At 41.4% G+C, this 23,514-nt stretch overlaps 2 protein-coding genes across 11 annotated transcripts in view; both read left to right on the forward strand.

Annotated features, from left to right (window-relative positions):
- The window catches only part of TBC1D5 (TBC1 domain family member 5), a 472,491-nt gene that overhangs the window by 397,851 nt on the left and 51,126 nt on the right, over positions 1-23,514 (forward strand). For 9 of the 10 annotated variants that reach the window (XM_037890457.2, XM_043540976.1, XM_037890455.2 and 6 more), the window contains 2 exons: positions 841-906; positions 11,212-11,375. In XM_037890457.2, coding sequence (XP_037746385.1) covers positions 841-906; positions 11,212-11,375 — 230 coding nt within the window. The remainder of the gene's footprint in view (positions 1-840; positions 907-11,211; positions 11,376-23,514) is intronic. The other variant, XM_027821985.3, reaches the window with a different exon arrangement.
- On the forward strand, positions 11,384-14,786 carry LOC122464695. Its single transcript, XM_043540982.1, has 2 exons — positions 11,384-13,509; positions 14,232-14,786. Exons 1-2 carry the CDS (start codon positions 13,107-13,109, stop codon positions 14,771-14,773), a joined length of 945 nt encoding a protein of 314 aa, XP_043396917.1. The 5' UTR covers positions 11,384-13,106; the 3' UTR covers positions 14,774-14,786.

The following is a 23,514-nucleotide window of genomic DNA, read 5'->3' on the forward strand; positions in this document are numbered from 1 at the left end:
AAATGAAATGCCACCAAAATTATGTTCAGCTATTGGAGTGTCCAGACTACTATTTATTTTGCATGTTTACATTTCTGAAGTAGTTGTAGTAAAACAAGATCTTCATAATCAATATAACATTATGACATGCCACTCAACACAGTCTATTTGAATTCACTATATATTTTAACTCCCTGCTGATGATGTCTGGAAAACAAGTGTGTTGTTTCTGGGGCAAAAGGGAGCAGCTGTGCTTACTCAAAGCAGAGCTACATAGTAATGAATAGAATAAACTGCAGACTAACAAATCTGTTACTTTTTTGTTGATTTTAGTACTGCATTACTGACAACACTATTTCATATGTGATTAAGAAAATGCATATTAAAATCAGCAACAGCAACATAAAGGTGTGAGTTTAGCAGCACCGTAGAACAAATTGCCACAACTAAACATATTTTGCTTCTAGCACTTCACAATAACAGCACAACTCTCTGATACTGTTTTGTGCATTAGTATCAGAGTTGTACTACCATTGTGAAGAGCCAGAAGCAAACTATGTTTAGTTGTGCAATTTTGTTCACATCTTTATGTAAAAAAAAATCTCTTTACACTTTGGGGGTTTTTTCTGCATACCTGCTTTATATAAAAAAACCACACGTTTCTTTGCCAAAACATCCCATTAATTTTTACCAACTCTCTTTTGTACATATTTTTCAGCTACTATTTTTGCTTGGTTCATGTTGTTTCTTGTGTGGAGTTAGTGTCACCATTGTTCAGTGAACCACAAGTTAAAAGACTTTATTTCAATAAATTGTATTTGTTCTTGTAAAAATCCTAAGATGTTTTTATTTATTTACTAGGAGATGTAGTTACAGGCAGCGAAGCACAGATGACTGATCCTGCTCAGAATCGAACAGCCCTCCAAGGTACAGTTGCTATGGCAACTCATAGTATCTCTTTGCCTGCAGCATTATCATTGGTCTGTCAAGGAACATCTCCCCCCCCCCCTCCCCCCCGCCGGATTTCATCTGCAATTTTTCCATTTCCAGTGCTTATTAACTCACTGTCCTCGTCCATCCACTGGGTGGCACTGTTGTTCAGAAGAAAAAAGGTCTCCCTTCAATTCATTAACATGATGATGCTGAGTGTGGCTGTGATAGTGATTTACATTCACTATGTGCCAGCTTCTGTCTTTGCTAAAAATCTGATTGATCTTATATTTTGTAGTTAATTTCACACTTTACTTTGTTAATATTCAGATTCTCTTTTTTGGTGCGCATATTCACGATGATAGTCTTGGATTGAGGCACTTGGGACTGGAAGCCTGCTGTAATTAATCGGAGATGCATTTTTACTTAAAGAGAAGGCTCAGCTGCCTGAATGTGAAATATTAAGATATCGATATCTGTAGATTGAATTGTTTTAAATAAATTGAAAAACTGAGTGGAAAAATTTTATACCAGTTAGAGTATTGGTAAAGACAGGGGAATTGTACAGTAGTTTGCATGAACTTTCAAAATAGATTAGCAAAGAAAGTCAAATTAATAAGAAACAACACCTGTAGAAATCATTCTTTTTCAAATTTCAGTACTGTACATTCTAGTTACTGGAACTGCCGTATTATAGATTAGCAGATCTGAGTACTCTTCACTTCTCCTTGAGATCCTGTCCTACTTTGGCTTTCCTGGCTTAGTCCTCACTTAGGTTATCATCCTCTTCCCCTTTTCCTTGATCCCTGTCTTGCTCCATTCTTTATCCCTGGACAGCCTTGTCAGCCTACATGGATTCAACTATTACCTTTATGCTTACTACTGACAAATCAACTTCTCTACAGCTGATCTGTTTTCCTCCTGCCTAGTCCCTGATTTCAGCATGGATCTCCAGTGTTTGTTTCTGTATGGCTCATCTAAAACTCACTCTTAGTAAAGCTAAAACCAAACTGTTTTTCTTTCTTTCTAAATCCTCTCCACTTTCCCCCTCCTCCATTGAAGTTACTGCCACCATCCTCCAGGCTCACAGCCTGGAAAGTAACTTTAGCCACTTACTCTTATTCTCCTCACATATCCAGGCGATATCTAAATCTTGCTGCTACTTCCTCCAGAATGTATAGAAAATCAGAAACTTCCTCTCGGTCCTGAAACTAAAATGTTCATAACCCTTCTTATCCCATTTTGATTATCGCAACCTCCTTCTCTTTAGCCTGACTTGTACCTGAGTCATAATCTCCAGTACCTTCAAAATGCAGTCACTAATAATCTTTCCCCTGCTCACCAGTTTGTCATCCCCTCTCTGAGTCCTTCTCCTGGCTTCCCATTGTACACCGCATTCAGTTTAATCTCTCATTTTTGCCTTCAAGCCGCTGCACGACTCCACCCCAGCCCTTTCGCCAGCAGTGCCAACCCTTATACAGAATTCAGTTTCTTCTCCTAACCCAGCATCTGTGCCTTTTTCCAGGGGTACAGAAACTGAGCCTTTGTAACCACAGGACCAGGCAGAACATCAGGTTCCTTTAGCAGCATGCAAACAGTCAGTGTTGTGGGAGCACTGCTTCTTCTGGCATGGGGAGGGTGTACCAGCTGGAGTACTCTCTCTGCATTTTGACATGGCATCCTCAATCTCTGTGAGCAAATAGGCGACCATTTCTGCATCCATGCACATGTACACATAGTAAACGTACTGTATGGTAGTGTGCCCAGGCTAGTCTTGCTTTCAGTACTGCACAACTTTTTCTTCTTCCTCTCATGTTTTTAGCTTGAGCTTTCTGAAGTCTGCTGTCTAAATTGAAGGGCCCCTCTGTGCATGTTTTCATTGTAGAAGGTTGGGCTATTAATATGCTATTTTGAGCTCTTTTTAATGAGAATGGAGTGTATTGATTTTAGATTGGGTAGCAGAGGGGAGAGGGTTGTTGTGAATCAGTGATGTTCCAAGGATGCTAGTTGAAGTACTAGAGAAGAATGGGCTGTATTTAGCTAGTGGTGTAGTCTCATTACTGTATATAGTTCTGTTTGTCGCCTTCTTACACATTTTGGCGACACATTCGAGGTAGGGGTTCTGTTCCTTATTTATTTGTTTTGATTCTACTTGATTTTCCAAAATTATATGCTTCCTTAGATGTCCTTAGATGTGGTTAGCCATTCTGTAGGGTGACTGTACTATGCCATTAGTTGGTAAGTGTGGTGAATCAGTGGGACACGCTACAAAGTCCCAGCTGTTATTTTTGTATTTACTCTGCTGAGGTCCTGAAACCTGTGTAGCGCAGGCAATGCTCAAATGTGGTGTTCCAACATAAAATGAAGATTCTTAAGTTTTCAAAAATGGACACAGGTGGAATAAATCTGAAATAGTTGACACAAGCATTATGGTAAGACTTTGTGATTTCCACAATGCAAGGTCTCAAGGGAGCTGCAACTCTGCCAAATTTTAGACTTACAGCATTGAAGTTTGCTATTTAAATGGGTCCTGTTTTGTTAATCAAAGCATATAGGGCTGGTTTGACTTGTCTTTGATTTGTTTTCTCTAATTTTAGATATCGCAGCCTTTCTGGTCATTGGTGGTAGCCTGTTTTAATTAATAGTGATTTGCCACTCCTTTTTGATTCTTGATATGTAGTTCTTGATCTTCCCAATAATTGTCGGTATCACGGTAGTGCCCACAGAAATGGAGTAGACACAAAGTTTAATGGTGAATATTTTCCTTAGGTTTGCTCAAATTTACGTGCAAGTTCTTTTTTTATAGTCTAGTGTCCATTTTAGTTATCACTTATGTCTGAAAACTATAGATATATATTTATGCTCATCATTTCTTCTGTTTAGAGCTTTATATTTTAGCTTTCATAGCATTCCATATAACTTTTTCTAGTTGTCATTTGGTTATCCATTTGTATTCAGGAAGTGTTCGATTGTTCAAGTCTCTTGATCTCATTTAAGTAATTCCGCTGCAGAACAGTGTTGTTGTGCAGTCTACTGAGCTCCTTGTTATAGATAGTTTTTCTATTACCAGTGTATTGATTTATTTTAATCTTTTCTGTAAACTGTGATCCCTTTTTTGCAGTCTGTCTGATGGCATGGTATTTACCAAAAGGACAGTTTGCTGCCCTTTTCCGTTTCCTGTGTGATTTATATTTCTGGGGGGTTAGTCCCGTGAGAACATTCAAAAATACTTTCACTTTTACAACTCACCTTTTCCATTATGTGGGTTTGATTGAAACTGTGGTATTGTTATTTGCATGCATGATGCTGTGATGTGTTCCAAGTACTGTGTATCTATTTCTGCGAATATTGATGGTATCTGTGAACCTATTGCTACGTCATCTACTGGCACACAGTATTCACTAATGTAGTTAAAACAGGTTGAGCACAAAAGCATGTAATGGCGTCATATGTAATATAAAGTCTGTCATTTTTTCACATTGTTCTTTGTTTCAATTATCCTGAACAAATATGGAAGTTATCTAGTCGTCACTTATTCAGGGGGAAAATAGCTTATTTAGCTTACCCTTTATATGTTACCTATTTTTTAAATTTCTTTCTTCTCATTCTATCTTTGATTTCACACTCCACACCCAATAAGTTATTCTTATTTTTAGCATTTATATTTCCCAGCCATGGCTTGAGATCCATGAAATATACCCTTCAGATTACATCATAACTATAAAATGTTTGTAAGAAATTCTGAAAAGTTGCTGTCAACCATTGTGATGGGATAAAAAAAAGAGGTGGTATATAAGGGAGGTAGGACCTAAACTCTCTCTGATTTTTTTTCTCAATCAACATGTATGTATAAATGACCTGAAGTGTCTTATGCTTCCACCACTGCACCCTGACAGGTATGGATGGAACGATGCAAATTGCTCCATTTTTTCTTTATCTGAGAGGGTCCAAGTCTTAGTCTGGGGTAATTCTGCCTCAGGGCTTTCTCATACGAGATACACTGGGGTCCTGTACTATCCACCTTCCTTTCAGTGTGTACATGATGCTGCTGTGGTAAAATTGTTCGGATAAGGGCTAGCTGCTGAAACTGAATCCTGACAAGATGGGAGGTTACGCTGGTTGTCTGGGCAAATACCAGGAAGATACAGTAGGTAGATACCTACCTTCTCAGCTGAGGGGGCATTTACCTTATGTTAACAAGTTCAGTCTCGGGGCCCACTAGATCCTAGCTACTTTGGACATTCAAAGAGCAATAGTATCTGGTATTGTTTTTATTCATCTTCATTATTAAAGGAGGTTGGGACTTTTCCTCTGGACACTAACCCCTTCCTAATTTTGTCACTTCCAGATTAGTTTACTGTTTACAGCACTCAACAGGAAACTTCCATTAACATAAGTAGAAAGTGGCTTCCAACTTGCTTAGTGGTGGTTTACATATGGAGCATATTACAGCTGTGCTCCATCGGCACTGGATCCCAGAGTATTTACAAGTCTAATTCAAGATGCTAATTGGATGTATACTGCTCTACGTCATTTACTATAAATCCTGGCTACCTTGGAGATTGCCTCTTTCCTCATGTCCTTTCCCTAGAGCTGAAATTAGCAGAGGTGATTGATTATTGTTGCTGCTGCTATTATCTAAAGCTTCAAGATTTAAACCATTAAGAGATGGAGTCAGAGCACTTTCACTGCGCAGCCCTGGTCTCAGGAATTCATTTCTCCCAACAAAGCCAAAGTTAGCTGACTGCAAAGCCTATCTGTTTTTTTTTTCAGTTCTTTCTTGAGAGACGTGGCTTAGGAGCTTGTAGATTATTCTGAGTGAAAGCTGTTGACTCCTTTTAGTTGTCACTGTATTCAATTTTTTGGTATCAATGTGGGTTTTTTTAATTTGTATATTACCCAAGAGAGCATGATAGGCCACTTTATAAACTAAATTGCTAGGGAGAACATTCGTAAAGTAAAAAAAAAAATGAGGAAAATTAGACTAATTATTTTTTGTAGAAGATCTTCAGCCACCATCTCCTACATTCATAATGATACCAACTAGAATACCAAATATGGGATTAAAAAAATAGCTGAAATTTCAGGAAGTTTGAATTCAAACTAAATTTCAAATCCAAGCATAGTGAGTCAGGCTCATCTCTATTTGTTATTTAAGTCATAAAATACAATGTACATAATGGAGCATTTATAAAATAATTCAGATGATGTTTCAGAGCAAGAGGCCAAACGTGGTGATTGTGAATAGAAAAGTGCAGGAGTCATCTTCAATTGTGTTGTGCCTTAGCAGTGTTTTCTATGGCGATGGTTTCATGTTTTATCCTGAACCTTGTCTTTTAGCCCTGCTTTGGTTTAGACCATTGTCACCATTTCAGAACCACACTGAACATTGTTTTCTACTGTAGAAGATCAATATCAGGTGTTCAGTATATTCATTCATTTATTTAGACAGTTACATTTTAATGTGCAACTTTCAGCTTGCTACCTGAAGCTTCTCTTGTTTCAGTAAAGCTACTAGAAAAATAGCAGCTTTGTTGAATCATTCAATTTTATCATGAGGTATCTGACCCTTTTTAAAGGTTCCTGTGATTTTATGCTTTCTGCTTTCACTCTGGTGAAGTTTTGTTGATTTCAGAAATGGCCACCATCTCCCATTACAATTTATGGGACTGAAGCCTGGGGTTTCCCTCCCAATGATGTCTGCCATTCCTTACAGCCTTTTCAGATGAAGTGAGACTGCCTGCAGCAAAGATGGCCACCATCTCCCACACTTTCCAGTGGGGCTGAAGCCAGGCTGCCTTCAGGAAAGATGGTGGCTGCTTAGTGACCATGTGAAGGTTGGCAGGCTTGAGGGGGAATGAGGGAGAGGAAGGCAAAAGGGAGATTAAAGGGAGTTTGGGGAAAAGTGAGGAAAGGTTTATTCATCACCTTTTCTACCCCGCCAGGAAGCTTGTTGAACATTCAAATCAATCCTCCCTGCATTCTGTTCAATTACCCATCATCTGATTCTGCAGTATGTGGTGTCTTATTAACTGTTGTGTCCTGGCCCAATTCTTCAGACAAGATTTCAATGTATCCAGTTGTTTGTTTTTAAATAGTGTTTTCATTTGAAGTCGTTTTCCCAAGATCACATGTTTGTTTGGCTTTATACTTTTCCTTTAAGAAAAACTATAATTTTTATCAAAAAATTAAACCATCAGTATTATGTGCCGCACATATTGCAAGGATCAGAATGCTATTGAGAACTCTACAATGGGACCCCCGTCAACCAGTCTCTTGGACGTCTAACAGACTTTGCATGGGTGGACCTCATTTTAGGATCGAGGCCTTAGAAGACACTGGACAGTGCTAATGTATTTTCTAAATATATATAAAAACAAAAAGTAGACTTGTGTTCCCTAGTCTTTAAATTTTGTTTAATCTGTGGTGTTAATATTCCATGTGGCTTTTTGGTGTCTTAATCTCTCTCTTGCTTTCTACAGCCTTTTCTAACTTTGTTTTCTATTGTAGTTTTCTATTGTTTTATCTCTATGTTGTGTGGTGTGGATTTATTATGGATACACATTTCAGGGAGTAAAGCTGCAGTCCATATTGGAGGGGAGAATGTGATTTACCACAGAAAGGGAGTTGTAAAATTTTCAAAATAGTTTAAGCAACAACCATTACAAAATACAGACCATGCTAGCAGCTGTATGCAATTATATATAGCATATGCAAGAGTGAAATTGGCATGAAAGGCCGAAGCAGCAATGCTTTTGTGTAAAACCAAGGGCAGATTGTAAGGAGATTTATCAGAAAACCAGTGAGTAACTTTATACCTGTGCGTGCGGGTCACTTCCTTTGCGTGAATGATTTCTGGTGTCATAGAGGTTAGTAAAACAAAAGGGATCAGTCAAAATAGCTGACCATACAATGTGATGACTGTAAAGTGTATAGCGAATTCACAGGCGAAAGCATTCATGAAATCATATATAAGGCCCTACCTAATTGCCGATATTGCAGATCCCGCAATATTAGGATTCCTCCGCCATTTTGTCAGCCAGGTGCCTGATAGCGGGAGGCCACCATGACCGGGACTGAGAGCAGGACGCCGGCTGCCGCCACCAGGGGCTAACAGCAGGACCCCAGCCACCTGGGACTGATAGAAGGAGCCCTGCACATTAATGACTGTAAAATAGATGCAGCAAAATGTCTGGCTATCAAAAAAAGTAGCAGGCATAACATCGTACTTGAATGCTTATATTGTTCCAGTAAATTTTTTTTAAATAGGTTTTCTCTGGCTTTTCCAAATTATTGCAATTAATAAAGGTCTATTATTACTTTTCCACCGTTTTCAATGTCTTGTCCACAACCCATCCACAATTATTTGACAATCATCCCATGATTCAAGTAGAGTCTTAATTATATATCAATTCACAAAAGCAGCAAAATCAGAAAAGAGAACTGAGAGAGAAAATAATTACAGAAGACTAAAAAGAATCCTGGTCCATAATTTCTCATGGCATTTTATAACTTTTTTCACTGCAGTAGTATTTAACTTTCCTTTCAAATTAGGATTTTGTGCCCCTCATACTAGATCCGCTTTCCCATATACACTTTAAAAAAGCTTTTTTAAAAATCCTAGCTCCACTTTTATCATCCATCCCAGTTCATCTTTGCAGCCCTAATGACAGTACATCACTTCATGAAAACTGGGATATTAATTGTTTTTGTTATGGGGCTATTAAATTAATATTTTAAATAAACAATATTAAAAGCAACCCTGTTGACCTAAATAAAAGTTTGTGTTTCTTGCCAAGGCTAACTCTGTTGCTAATATAGGAAATGTCATTTTGCATCAGATCAGTGGGCCATCTAATCCAGCATCTTCTCTCTGCTAGTGGCCAGCACCAGATGCTTCAGAGAAAGGTGCAAGAAACCTCACAGTAAACTGCCCTCTATGAAGGCCTTATCCTAATCTCTGATAGCTGTAGAGTGGTTTAAGCCCTGAAGCATGAGATTTTTATATTCCTTCCCAAAATGTGTTTAGCATTAACTGTAATAACTCTAGATTTCCTTCCTGGGTAAGTTCTTGGCCTAAACATCATCATGTGGCAATTATGCATTGTGTGAATAGTTTTTCCTTGCCTTTCCTTTTCCTTTCAGTTTTGAATTTGCTACCTGTCAATGTTATTGAATGTCTCCTTGTTCTTGAGTGATATGAGACAGGGAGAAGAGAAGCTCTTGATCTACATCCTCTATATTATTATTTGTAGGTGGTGGTGTTCTCTTAAAACCACTGTCATATATCATCTTTATCAACCACAGCAGTGGAGGTGAAAGCTGTCTTAGCTCCCTGAATACCTTACCTGTTGTGAACTCAGGGACCTTGAAATTTTTTTCCCCACTGCACTAAACAGAAAATCCATAGGACTTGGAGAAGTGTAGCTCCATGTGCCATAGTGCCATGCAAACATCAGGCAAGTGAAAAACTATCTTTTACATGATGTTCAGTGGAAACAAATATTTCATTTTAGAACTCTCATCTCCTTATCTTCATAATGCTTCAGCTCAGCTGTTGAGAACGTTGATTGGATCAGCTGTTGATTGGATCAGCTGTTAAGAGGCAGAGTATACTCTGGGTGTACTCTGAGCTTTCTTTCAATATTCTGATGTCCATATTTCTAAACTGTGCTTTAGAGAAAATGGGTAAAGTAAGACATAGGGTATGTTTACACTGTAATTAAAAACCTGTGCTGGCCCATACCAGCTGATTTGGGTGTGTGGGGCTTGGGCTGTGAGGCTATTTAATTGTAGTGTAGATTTCCGGGCTTAGGCTACAGCCCAAGCTCTGGGACCCTCCCACCTCTCAGGGTCCTAGAGCCCAGGCTCCAGCCCAAGCCTGAAAGTCTACACTTTAATTAAACAGCCCTGCAATCCAAACCTCATGAGTCTGAATCAGCTGGCACGGGCTAGCTGCCGGTATCTAATTGCAGTGTAGACATATCCATAGGCCTTAAGCGCCTAATGAATGATAGCTTGTAACAGGTGACGAGCCCTATATTTATATTTCAAATTTTATTGTGAGTTGAAGAACCAGGACCTTATATGCTCAACCTTTCCGTAATAAAATTGTGAATTCAATTCATTTTATTTTATTTTAATTATGTATTACAGCACTGTCTGGTGTGCTTGATGCTGCACTGGTATATAGGAATATACAGTCAGCATATAAAAAAATGTATGTGTTAGCTCTGCATCCCTATGATAGAAAATACAGTTTTGGGCCTAGGGGATCAGAAGGGAGAATTGACTTTCTTTTTGTAATATTTAGCAACCCTAATAAGATTAATGCGAGTTAGTATGGATTTCTCCGGACATATTGAAACAAATGGTTTGATAGTAACATTTATAAAGGAAAGTCTTTGAGAGTTGGAGCTGATTCCTATGAATTTGGTGTAACTTCTCAAAGTGAAATCAGCCATATTCTTTGTTTGTTTGTTTCTCATTGGTGCAAGAAGATTAAACTGAATTGCATCTATTAAAATATTTAAATCTTAGTTCCTTTCTTAGGGGCTCTTAATTCTCAATCCTAGTACTTGAGCTATAGCTAAGCAGAACAACTCCTAATGATGGAAGGAAAGTAGAACATCATAAAAGTCTTTCTTCACAACCTTATATAGGAATTCATTAAACAAAAAATTATTTTCCATTTCCATCCCTTTTCCCCAACCACATATTGTGTGTAAGACTGAAGGCTTCACATCAGTCTTCTCATATTAATTGTGTGTGTCATACAAATTACTAAGGTACCATTAGGTATCATATGTGCTTATTAAGATTGGGTATTGTTTTTCTGTGCCCTCTCATTAGAAATATACAGAGGTCTGTATGTCAGAGTAGTTCTCCATTTGTCACAATGCATACAGACACACTTTAATTTTGCAGAATCTCATTCTGTGTTGATCTGCTTATGAATCTCAGTGAGCAACACCTGGGCAGGTCTCCACTACAGCAGGGATCGACGCTCTGAGATCGATCCACCGGCGTTCGATTTAGCAGATCGCGCTCCAGTCGATCCCTGTACTGTACCCCGATGAGAAGAGTAAGGTAAGTCGACGGGAGACTTTCTCCCGTCGACCCCCCGCGGTAACTCGACCTAAGGTACGTTGACTGCAGCTACATTATTCGCGTAGCTGGAGTTGCATAGCGTAGTTCGACTTACCACAGTAGTGTAGACATAGCCTGAAACACAAAGGTACTTGATAGAGAGAGCAGTTTTCCACTGATTTAATGATTTGTTGCTCTGTGCTTGTTTTACAGGCCAAAGTTCAAAAAATGTCAGTTCATCTCCAAGCATAGAGAGCTTGTCTGCAGGACGTGAATGCACAGGATCTCCTCCTTTGTCTGCATCCAAGAAAGATTTCTTTTTCAGCACCATCTCCCGCTCTCGTTCCCACAGCAAAACTATGGGCAGAAAAGAGTCTGTAAGTTCTTGAACATTGTGAGCTGGTTGTGTTTTAGGGTTTTCTCCATGACACATTGTTTCATTTATTGTAATTGATTATTTTTCTTATTAATTAAGCATTTGCATTTGAAAATATTCCCCAAGCAGAAATTAATGACAAAACAAAAATCACTGAAGATATTTGTATATATATTTTGCTAAATAGCATCTGCTCTTTACACTCAATCTCACAACCCAAATTTATCTTCTGAAGCCCCTGAAAGTCTCTCGTGGGCCAGATGAGAGGAGAGACTCCTACAAGTTCATTTATTTCATTAGACCTCAGGGGTGGGCCCGAAACTAATAAACAGTTCAGAGACAGACTTTATAATCATCAGATCCAAATGTATCCATCTGGTGCCCCGCAAATTCCCTAATATGTTCAAGGTTTCCCACATCTGTATCCTACAATGACAGTTATATCTCCAGGCAGCCACTTTCTTAAGACACGAGAAATTCTTATTTAAAAAACTTGTTGCTTTCATTTAAGGAAATCTGCTGATGTGGTAGGTGCTGTGTAAGAACTTACCACCTTACTAAAGAGCTGAGAAGAGATCTAGGTTGATTAATCTTATATGTTATGGGAGCAGGCTCCTTCACTGAAATAAAAATTAATTACTTTAAACTTAAAAAAACATTTTCTTCAGCCATCGGCCTCACATAGTCTTTCTGATTGTTAGAGCAATATTTATGTATTGAAAAACTGTAGAGTTTTTTGCTCAAAAATGGAGGCAAAATGTAAATTTTCTGTGTTTTTACAAATTTATGTTGATAGAATTTCCTGTTAATTTCACCAAATAGTAACTGTAAGAGGAAAATTTTTGTACTATACCAAAACTTTCAATATTCAGAGATCCCAGAAATACAAATGCACAATGGTAAGTTAAAGACAAAATGGAAACGTTAACTGTGAATGTCATAACTTTAAAGTTTTAACCCTAAGATTACAAATAATATAGATTTTTCTGTTTGGTATTTAAAATTTGCTGCCTTGCTGGAAAAGTTGTTAAAAAAATATTATATTTTTAATTTAAGACCTTACCTACTTGTTTTTCAAATGAAAAAAAACACATCCATTCAGCTTTTTACTCAGCTCTGTTCAAACAATATACTGGGAATAATGAAGACACTGAAGTGCAGGTTATTTGCTTTTTCCTTTTATTGGGGTGCCTAAAGACACAAGTATATAAGGCCTTGTCTACACTGGCAAGTTTCTGCACAGTAAAGCAGCTTTCTGCTGTGTAACTCCCGAGGTGTACACACTGCCAAGCCACTTAGTGCGCAGAAACTAAGAGACGAGAGGCGTACAGCTTTCTGTGCCAGGGCTACAGCACCTCAGTGCCAGTGTACACACCCTGGTTGATTACAGTGCTGCGATTGGCCTCCGGGAGGTGTCCCACAATGCCTGATCTCGCCTCTTTGGTCATCGGTTTGAACTCTACTGACCAGCTCTCAGGTGACCAGCCATGAGCCCCACCCCTTAAATTCTTAGGGAATTTTGAAAGTCCCATTCCTGTTTGCTTGATGACATGTGCAGTGGTCTTAGCACATCTTTCCGGTGGCCATCCCTGCTCCATGCACCAGGCAATCCCCCGCTTGGAGCAATGCCGAGCTGCTGGACCTCATCGGCATTTGGGGAGAGGAGGCTGTCCAGTTCCAGCTGCACTCCAGCCATAGGAATTATGATACCTATGGACAGATTTCATGATGCATGACAGAAAGGGGCCATGACTGGGACACACTGCAGTGCAGGGTCAAAGTGAAGGCACTACGGAATGCCTACTACGAGGAGCAGGAGGCAAACCGCCGCTCCAGTGCTGCGCCCACGAGCTGCTGGTTCTACAAAGAGCTGGACGTGATACTCGGTGGTGACCTCACCTCCACTGCGAAAGCCACTGTGGATACTTCGGTGGCTCGCGTGCCAGTCGAGAGTGGACCGAGCCAAGAGGAGGAAATCTTGGACGAGGATGTCGAGGGCGAGGGAGACCCAGAAGCAGAGGACGACTCGGAGGTCAGAGATGCATGCAGCCAGGACCTCTTCTCTATCCCAGAGGAGGCTAGCCAGTCACAGCTGTCGGAGGTTGGCAAAGCACAAACAGGAGAGGAGGCCCCTGGTAAGTGGCTTTGATTTTGGGAATCGCTGAAGAGAGCTGTTGGGGGCAGGAGGGTTGCAGAAAGCAGGCTTGTGTCTGTATGATACACGTACCACCACATGCCTAGTCTGAGCAGTGGAACAGGGTGTTGATTGACTCCCTCACTTCACGAGAATCTGCCTCAGAGATCTCCACAAAACTCTCATGGAGATACTGGGCAATCCGCTGCCGCAGGTTCCTTGGTAGAACTGCTTTGTTTCTTGCCCCATTAAGGGTAACATTCCCACGCCACTCTGCCGTCACGGGGATGGTGGGGGGACCATTGCTGCACACAGGCGAGCCACATAGGGGCCAGGGCAGAAGCCGCAGTCTTAGAGAAGACCCTCCCTTGATTCCCTGCTCACCCTCAGTAGCGAGATATCTTCCATAATGAACAGAGCCTGTGGAAAATGTGGGTACAGTAATGATTATAAGCCATCTTCATCCCCCCCTCCCCCCCACAAAGTGCTGGCACTCCCCAAGAGCCATGTGCCCAGTGTACAGTATGGTCCTGGAACACTGATTTCCCCAGCCCCTATGGTTACTCACCATTTTGGGGGTCTTGTGGCTCACGTGTGCTTGCCTGGGATCAGCCAGTTAGTGGTAGGTATGTGAATAGTGTCTGTGTTTTAAATCACTGAATCAGTGGTCCGTGTGTTGCAAACAATACTGCTTTTATCAAATGTTGCATTTTGGCTTCACAGGTATGACCATGGGAGCCCAGTCTCCCTCTTTGTTATCGCTGGTTGAATGGCTGCGCAGAATTAGAAAGCAGCCACGAAGAGCTAAGGAGGACTTTTTGCATGATGTCATGATGCACTCCGTGGCTGAGAAGCAGAAATTGAAGGAGTGGCGGGACTGCGAGAAGAGGGACCAAAAGGAGAACGTGGCACACCAGAAAGAAGCCACTGAGTGGCTCTTAAACCTTATGGAGCGCCAAGTGGACATGCTCCAGGCACTACTAGCGCTGCAAACCAAGCAGCTCCGCACCCGCCCTCCCCTGCAGCCGCTATCACAATACTCTTTCCCATGGATTCCCCAGTCACCACCAACACACTCTTATCAACCTCCTGGCTCCAGTCTGTACCTGCTGCATTCCACTCCTGCCCCATCACAGTCCAGCACTGCGGACTCCCCGTACTCACTTCACTCAACATCCATCCCTCTGCAGTTTAGCCTTGCTGAAGTACAGTACCTGCTGCACTGTACTCCAGAGGAGAAGGTTGGATATGATCCCTGGACATAAACAAATATTTAACCATCCTGGGACCCTCCCTCCCTCCTGGGACCCTTCCTTCCCCCATCTCCCTCAGTGTTGATGTGGTTTTTTGTTTCTCTCTCCCATCTGGTGGTTATTTTTTAATAAAAGAATGGTTTTGGTTTGAAAGCAAGCTTTATTCCATTAATTGAAAGCAAAAAGGGGCCCTGCAAAGCAACAGGCAATTTTCTTACACTTTCGTATGCATCGTCTGCACCAATCACAATCACCTCCTAGCATTACAAGCACTGCACTCCCGAGCATAGCAACAAATATTAGTGCCTTTCAGCTTCAAATTGCTGCCTCAAGGCATCCCTGATCCTTATGGCCCCACGCTGCGCCTCTCTAATGGCCTTGGTCTCTGGCTGTTCAAATTCAGCCTCCAGGCACTGAGCCTCAGCAGTCCAACCCTGAGTGAAGCTTTCACCCTTCCCTTCACAAATATTCTGGAGCGTACAGCACGAGACTATAAGCATAGGAATATTATCATCGGCCAGGTCCAGCCTCCCATATAGGCAGCGCCTGCGGCCCTTTAAATGGCCAAAAGCACACTCAACAGCCGTTCTGCACTTGCTCAGCCTGCTGTTGAACCGCTCCTTGCTGTTGTCAAGGTGCCCCGTGTATGGCTTCATAAGCCACGGCATTAAGGGGGAGGCGGGGTCTCCCAGGATCACAGTGGGCATTTCGACTTCCCCTACAGTGATCTTCTGGTCTGGGAAGAAAGTCCCTGCTTGCAGCTTCCTGAACAGGACAGTGTTCTGAAAGATGCGTGTGTCATCTACCTTTCTGGATGAGCCTGCATTAGTGTCTGTGACCCACAAGCGCCTGGAGAACCATTGAGAAATACCCCTTCCGATTAATGTACTCGGTGGCTAGATGGTCTGGTGCCACAATTGGAATATGTGTTCCATCTATCGCCCCTTAACAGTAAGGGAAGCCCATTTGTGCAAAGCCATCCACAATGTCCTGCACGTTGCCCAGAGTCACAGTCTTTCAGAGCAGGATGCGATTAATGGCCCTTCACAGTTCTATCAACACAAGTCCAACGATCGACTTTCCCATTCCGAACTGGTTAGAGACTGATTGGTAGCAGTCTGGAGTAGCCAGCTTCCACAGTGCAATCGCCACACGCTTCTCCAGCGACAGGGAAGCTCTCATTCTCATGTCCTTGCGCCGCAGGGCTGGGGTGAGCTCGTAATACGGTCCCATGAATGTGGCTTTCCTCATCCGAAAGTTCTGCAGCCACTGCTCATCATCCCAGAAGTGCATCACGATGTGATCCCACCACTCAGTGCTTGTTCCCTGAGCCCAAAAGCGGCGTTCCACTGTGGTCAGCACCTCCGTGAATGCCACAAGCAATCTCGTGTCATAGCCACTACACGTGGCAAGATCAATGTTGAACTCCTTTTGCCTTTGTACTTGAAGGAATAACTCCACTGCCACTTGTGACATGTTAGTGAGAGTGAGCAACATATTGATGAACAGTGCGGGATCCATTCCCGCAGAACGAAGAGGCAGGGCACTCAGTACACAGACGGTTGAAAGATGGCACCAAATGCAGACGGAAGCACAGGGATTGCTGGGATGCGAAGCAATGGAAGACGGGGCATTGGGACAGGAACCAGGATGCCCCGTGACTCCCTCCACCTTCCCACAACTCTTAGCGGCAGAAGAGGGGTGGCCAGGGCTGGCTTAGACTTTCTGGGGCCCGGGTCCAAGCCCAAGGGCTTCACCCCTGGGCAGCAGGACTCAGGTTACAGGCCCCCTGCCTGGGGCTGAAGCCCCTGGGCTTCAACTTTGGGCCCCCAGCCTGGGGAGGTGCGGCTTTGGCTTTGCCCCCCACCCCAGGTTGGGGGGCTTGGGTGGACTCAGGCTTGGGTCCCCCTTCCTGGGGCCCTGTAGTAATTTTTGTTGTCAGAAGGAGGTCACGGTGCAATGAAGTTTGAGAACCCCTGGAATAGAGCTCTGGGATCATTTCCTCTCATAACCTATCTCCCCCTCCCTACGAGCAGACTGTGGAGGAAAATTGGACAGATTTCCAGCCCTTCATTTCTCATTATAATCACCTTCCTTCAACTACAAGAATTAAGAACAATCAGTTCCTGTTCTTGGCAAATAGCAGGGCTGACTAGCTCTTAGTTTTGGCAAACATTGGAGCTGTCTGACACCTGTCTCTGGCAGGAGATATTGGGGTTGGCTTTTGGCCACAAAGAAGTGTTAAGATGGAAACTGTTGTATCCAAGATTATTGTTGGCCTTATCAGCTGTTTCCTTACATCTCAGGTTTGACTTAAGTGACACCATCAGACATACAATTTTCCTCCTATATATACTATCGTCTCTTTGTCAGGGGGTTAATGTTTGTGATTTATATAACCCATCGAACTGGTTAGAAGTTGATTGCAAGTACCTGTACAAATCTTAGAAAAACAGATGTCTGAGGCTTGGTCTACACTACAAACTTGTGTTGGTATAATTACATCACTTGGGTGGGTGGAAAATCGACACAGTTATACTGATCTAGCCCCCAGTGCAGAAAGCACTTTGTCAACAGGAGAAGCCCTTCCACTAACACAGCTTCTACCTCTGAGGGAAGTGGAGTATCTCTACCCACAGGAGAAGCTCCCCCATAGGCATAGGTAGTATCTTCACTAATGACTACAGAGGCACAGCTGCACCAGTGTAGACAAGCCCTGGGATCTGCATTTTGCGTAACACGTCCGAAAATCAAACCACTGATTTAGCTGCCTCATTTCAGGCACCCACGTTTGACAATTTTGGCCATAGACTACAAAGCATAAAATGCCAAGAGGATAACAAAATAAATAGGGGTGGCAATAACATCATATACACACACACGTATTGTCCTTGAGTAGAAGTATTTCCTTTTGTGCATTTTGTACAATCCTGTAAGCTTAGAGACTTTTTATTACTTCCATCAACCTTTTATGTGGGCTAAATTATTTCTTTAAACTCCTAAATGTAGTGTTTTAACAAAATGTTTGTGAATTCGTATTTAACATGTACCTCGCATTTATTCAGAAATACAAATGTCCCAGTGCAATGCCCTTTTCTTAATGACAATCAAAACATTCCTAGAAATGAATGTGATATAATTTAAACTATTATTATAACTGCTTAATGAGTTTATAAATGTTTTCTTGTAAAATCTCATTGCTTAATCAATAGTTTGGGGTTTGCTGGGTCTAATATAAAAAACCCACCTCTGCTGACATTTGAGTGTTGTGTATTAAGTTTAATGAATCAATCTGAAACTGTAATTTATATTTCAGGAGATTTTCCAGCTTTGCCATTCTGATGTGATTATCTTGATTTTGATTTGAGGCCAAATTCAATTCAGACACTTGAAACTTGGCATTTGTTTAGTTTTTCAATGCCATTCTAACCTTGGAAATAGAAAGCACTTAAATCTGACAGGCTGCCAGGTCATCTGACCAAAGTTTGTAGGGTACTTTTTAGATCTGTTGGAACTGTTGCACTGTTTTCAGTTTCCTTCCTTATGTAGCCACAGCATTGCTGTTACTCAGATGAAAGAGCTGTGTGAGCATCAGGAAAATAAATGTCTTATAAAATAAGCTTTCTCTCTCACATATTTATGTATTGACATGTTTATGTAATTTTTGTAAAAAGGTTTTTGATGACACCATCATAGTCGGCTATTACACATCTTCATGCTTCAAGTAATTCCATTTAAATAAAAACAACTGTGGTGGGGTAAAAGCAGGAAGTGAATTTCTAGGAAGCTTAACAAGAAGTTATACAAATGAAAACTATGGTTCAGCGGTTCTCAAATTATGTGTTGAGACCCCAAAGTGGGTCACGACCCCATGTTAATGGGGTTTCCAGGGCTAGCTTAGACTTGCTGGGGCCAGGGGCCAAAGCCAAAGCCTGAGCCCCACTGTCTGGTGCCAAAGCCTTAGGGCTTCAGCCTTGGGCAGTTGGGCTGAAATTACAGGCCCCCTGCCTGGGGCTGAAGCCCTTGGACTTTGGCACTCCCACCCAAGGTGGCAGGGATTGGGCGGGCTAAGGCTTCAGTCCCCCCTCCGGGGGTCGTGAAGTAATTTTTGTTGTCAGAAGCGGGTTGCGGTGCAATGATGTTTGAGAACCCCCTGCTCTAGTTACATAAGGTGAATGAGATTACAACAAAACCATATTGTTTTTCAGCCATATCTGAGGTCAATATGATGACATACAGATCAGATTGGTAAAGCCATTTGGAAGACTTTCGAAATGTGTAGAACAGCCAATAATCTGTACTGGTTAAAAGAGGGTTAAATAGTTAAGTCCTGCTGAAATCATGTGTTCCAGTAATAATGCCTATTTCCACATCCTGACCCATCTCTACATAGTAACAGTGTAGAATTACATAATTTGGCAGAAGGCAATAAGAGGTTTTAAAAGTATTGGACAATAATTGGTGGCTGCTAGGGAAGATGCAATAAAATTTCAAAATCTTGACTGATTGGAGGCTCTGGGTAAAATCTACAAAAGTGCCTAAATGACTTAGGAGCTGAGGTCCCATTTTCAAAAGTGACATAGGCGTTTAGAAGCCCAAATCACATTTACATCCAACGTGAATGGGATCTAGGCTCCTTAGGCACTTTTGAAAATTTTACCCTCTGCCTTTTTTCTCTCTTTAAATTATCTAATAGTTTACCTGAGTTTCCATTTTTGCAAATGTTCAGAAACTGACTGGACTCTTATAAAAAAAAAATATGTACAGTGCCATTCCAAATCTAAATGATTTGTTTATTTTCTCCTTGAAAGAAATTGTAGTTTTATATTTCAATTTAGGATGTGTTGCAATTTTTTCATGTTCAGTTAAATCAAGCTTCTCCCCACAAAAACACAGATCTTGTACTTTTATTGTAGCAAGTTAGTGTAAATGTTTACATTCGTAAATGTTTTGAGTCCTTGCATAATTACTATACTTAAGCATTACCCTTCTTAAATTCTGAACATTATAATCAGAGCTCTTAAAAGATCTAAATAATGAGGTCCAATTCCAAAACTGCATACTGAATCATGAATCACATCACAGAACAAATGTATCATTTGGAATAGAGAATATTTCACTTGAACTGTTATGTAGCTGATGCTTAAGAACCATTTTTAAGTGAATAAAATATAAATAGTGGTTGAATAAATCTAGTATATTTAACAAGCAAATGGAAAGACTGAAATATTGCTCATGGTGTATTGTGTTTCATAATTCATAAATATTCACAAAAATGTCTTTTTTACATTATGAATCAAATCAACATTTTGCAGTGGCAAAAGAAATCACTTGTGAAAACTAAATGAGAATTTATTATTTGGGGTCATTAATCTATAACAAAAGATATGCTTTGGGAATTATTAATAAAAGACTAGATGGAGGCAATATTGTAACTAGAGCAGCAAAAATAAGAAAAAAAATATTGCAAAAATATATCACACCTAGTAGGCAATTCAGTAACATTTTAGAAACACAATGTAGGAGCACAATACATGCACTGTATTCACTCCAGAAATATATGGATTCAAGAATACTTAGTATCTTATTTCAAAGATCTTTAACATCCAAAAACTTGTTTCTTGGGATTTTTTTAAAATTATGGACAGAATACTATGACTGTTTCAGTCTCACATTTGTCCTACAGTCACTATATGTATATCTAGAATTAAAAGCAAAAAGCCAGCCAAACATAATAGTAAAATAATCATAATGGGAAAAAAACAAATCAGAAATCTCCCTAGTTCGTTTATATATTTATTGTCATTTCTTTGGTACTCATCACCATATAATCTGAGCACCTACTTATGGATATAAAAGCAATATTACAGTAAGATTTTTTTAAAAAGTATTATAAGCAATGTGTGCAACGATGCTTATACCCGAGTATTGGCTATTTCAGAGTTTTATAGGTTCATTTGCACCCACAGCAACCATTAATCCCCACTAAAGTGACAAACCTGCGTGATGCTGCGACACCATATCCCTGGTCACAGTGCCCAGAGTGGAGAGGTGGGCCCAGCCTCACGCCACTGCCGGGTGAGTGTGAGGTGTGCTCACTCTCCAAACCCTGCCCTCCACACTGAGCCTGGATTAGGGTTGCCATGCCATGGCAGAGGGTGCTGCTGAGCCAGACCAGTGCCCCAGTTGACTGCAACAAGAAACGCTTAGTAGAGTGCACCCATGGAATCGTGAGGCTCCATCTGCTCCTGTTATAGATAAATTTTACCAGAATTTCTGTTCTAGGGGGCCATTTCCAATTCTTTATTCCCTTTTCAGTTTTTATATCTAGCTAAATTTGCCAGATTTGTTGTCAGTCTGGGCATAATTTGTATTCTACATCATGGGCACCTTGTGATCCATGACCCATTACAACTGGGGGTTTTCCTCCTTTTCAAAGCATGGAGCCCTCTCTCTCCTTGTTTGTTGGGGGTTTTTTTTTTAACCAAAGAAGCCCTCTCTAGCTTCAGGATGTACTGCCAGCAGGTGGAGCTGTTCAGAGAATGAATTGACTCTCTTAACTCCCCAGTGTCTTGTCTCCACTGGAAGAGGCAGGAAGTTCCCTTCGATTCTCCTTTCTCTGTCTCCAGGCAGGAGCTTTTCCCAAGATATGTATATTTTTATTTTTTACCCTCTCCTTGGTGCTCCCTTGGTAGGGAGAAGATACTTTTAAAACAGGACTCTGCCGGACAGTGGTATTGCAAGAAAAAACCCAGCAGCGTAGCAAGCTCAGCTCGGATCAAAGAGGCTTCTGCTGGTGGATCAATTGTGCAGTATTACACCACTCTGCAGTAATGTGGCACACAAGCCTTACGCCGTCTGGGGGCACAGATTCAGCAGTGGGAACCAGCTTTTCAGAACCTCCAAGCCAGGGACCCCTGACCACTTGGTGCTCCAGGCCAAAGTAAAACATGGCAACAAGGGCTGACTACAGCAATAGCAGTGTGGCAGGCAAGCCTTCACTTGTTTGAGGCTGAAATTCAGCAGCAGGTCCTGGCATTTGGGAAACAACAAGCCCGAGGTCCTTGGCTGTTTTGTGTCTTCCCCCCGCTTTCTTCTTCTGACTGAAGTGAAATATAGTGTCCAGGAGCATCTTCAAGAAGCTGCTAACGCAGAGGATTAGGAAAAACCCACAGCACAGGACGCCCTGCTCCTTTCAGACTGCTGCAGTAACTAGGTATTTTTGACCCAATTATTCCAACAAGGGTCTTACACAATCCTTGTTATGACCGGTATCTTGAACCCATGCCCTGTCAGTGATTCTGTCAGTCCCTCTCTCCTCGGGGAGGGAGGGCAGGCGTGACTCCCAGAGGTTCTGAAACCAAAACAACAGGTTTAAAAAACCACTCAAATGGCTGAGGTTCTCCATATTTGGTACCAGTTTCCATTATATCAAGGCAGTCCGAGGGTTCTGTGCACTGGTCATGGTGCACCTCTGAACGCTACAAATTTTTGTGATTATCGGAACCACGAATCAGATTCTCTGGGCGGCCCTGTTCTTTTCTGCAGCACTGTGGAAGCTGAGATAGTCCCACTCAATTCCAAGCAAGAGGTTGTCCTAGGACACTCATCAGAACACCTTTTTAAAATTATAGCAGCTAGAAAGGTGATTCTCCTTAAGTTTCCATCCAGAATTGGTTGCCGCTCATGAAATGTAACACCAGGGCTACTGTTGCATGCTAGAGCAAAAGCTAAAAATCTGGAATAAAGCAGGAGGAATTCTCTTTCCTGGAGCTGAAAGTTTTGCTGACTATGTATTACATTGATTGTTTGTTTATAGTACTGCCAACTATTTGCTGGGTGTTTTCCAAGCCCTCATAAAGGACAGTGTCTGCTCTGAGGAGCTCACAACATAAGGCATCTAAGGATTAAAACCACATACATTTGAGCAAAAGAGCAGTATGTAGGTTACTTATTTAAGCAGCTGCCACTGGGATGCTATTGAATGAGAACTAAATCATTTGAAGTTAACAGAAAAGTAGTGGCCTAGGAACCCATGGTCTCAGACTCGTTCAGATGTCAGTTCAGCATCCTTGAAACTCCTGATTAGTGGGAAATTCTATTCCAGGATCCCCTCAAACTTTCACACCTACAGCACATTGAACTGAAGAGGTTTTACCTTCTAGAGCATGAATATTCAGGAAAGCTCATGAACTTCCTCCTCAAGTCTATAAACGGTCTTCAAATCTGGGCATTTCAAGAGTTCTGAGAACTTGAACCTGATGCTCTTGAAAGGACAAAGTTCCCCTGTATCTCACAACCAGGGGCATATTGCAGTTCTTTCTAGATGGGCTCTTGATTGGGTTTGAATCCTACCTTCCTGAAGGACCAAGGCTCAGTGTTAGGAGACATATTCCTTGTAGCACATTCCTTCTATGTCTATCCCTTCTTTAGCAGCACACTCACGTTTCCCAGGACCTTCAAGCTGTGTCTCTTCAATATCTGTCTGGAATCCTTATGTGCACCTTTTCCCTGGTGAGGTGACTCTCAGGCCTGCACCAGGATTCTCTGGTTTTCACTTGAACCAGTCTCTTTTAATTTGCTTTCCTTGTGTTCTAAGCCCTTCCACTACCAGGATAATTAGTTTCACTCTTGAACTGTGATTGAGACATTCAAATTCTGTTTATGTAAATCTAAAGCTTGAAGAAAATGTTAGGATTAGTTGGCTGCCTAAGGAAGGGTGCAAATCGTTCACTATTTCCAGCTGGATAAAT

The sequence above is a fragment of the Chelonia mydas genome, chromosome 2, assembly GCF_015237465.2.
Source record: "Chelonia mydas isolate rCheMyd1 chromosome 2, rCheMyd1.pri.v2, whole genome shotgun sequence".
NCBI classification, from domain to species: Eukaryota; Metazoa; Chordata; order Testudines; family Cheloniidae; genus Chelonia; species Chelonia mydas.

Bases quoted from the DNA above. Each gene is read 5' to 3' on its own strand.
- LOC122464695 (XM_043540982.1), top strand. From the start codon at position 13,107: ATGACAGAAAGGGGCCATGACTGGGACACACTGCAGTGCAGGGTCAAA. The intron at 13,510-14,231 runs GTAAGTGGCTTT...TTGGCTTCACAG, and splicing joins AACAGGAGAGGAGGCCCCTG to GTATGACCATGGGAGCCCAG.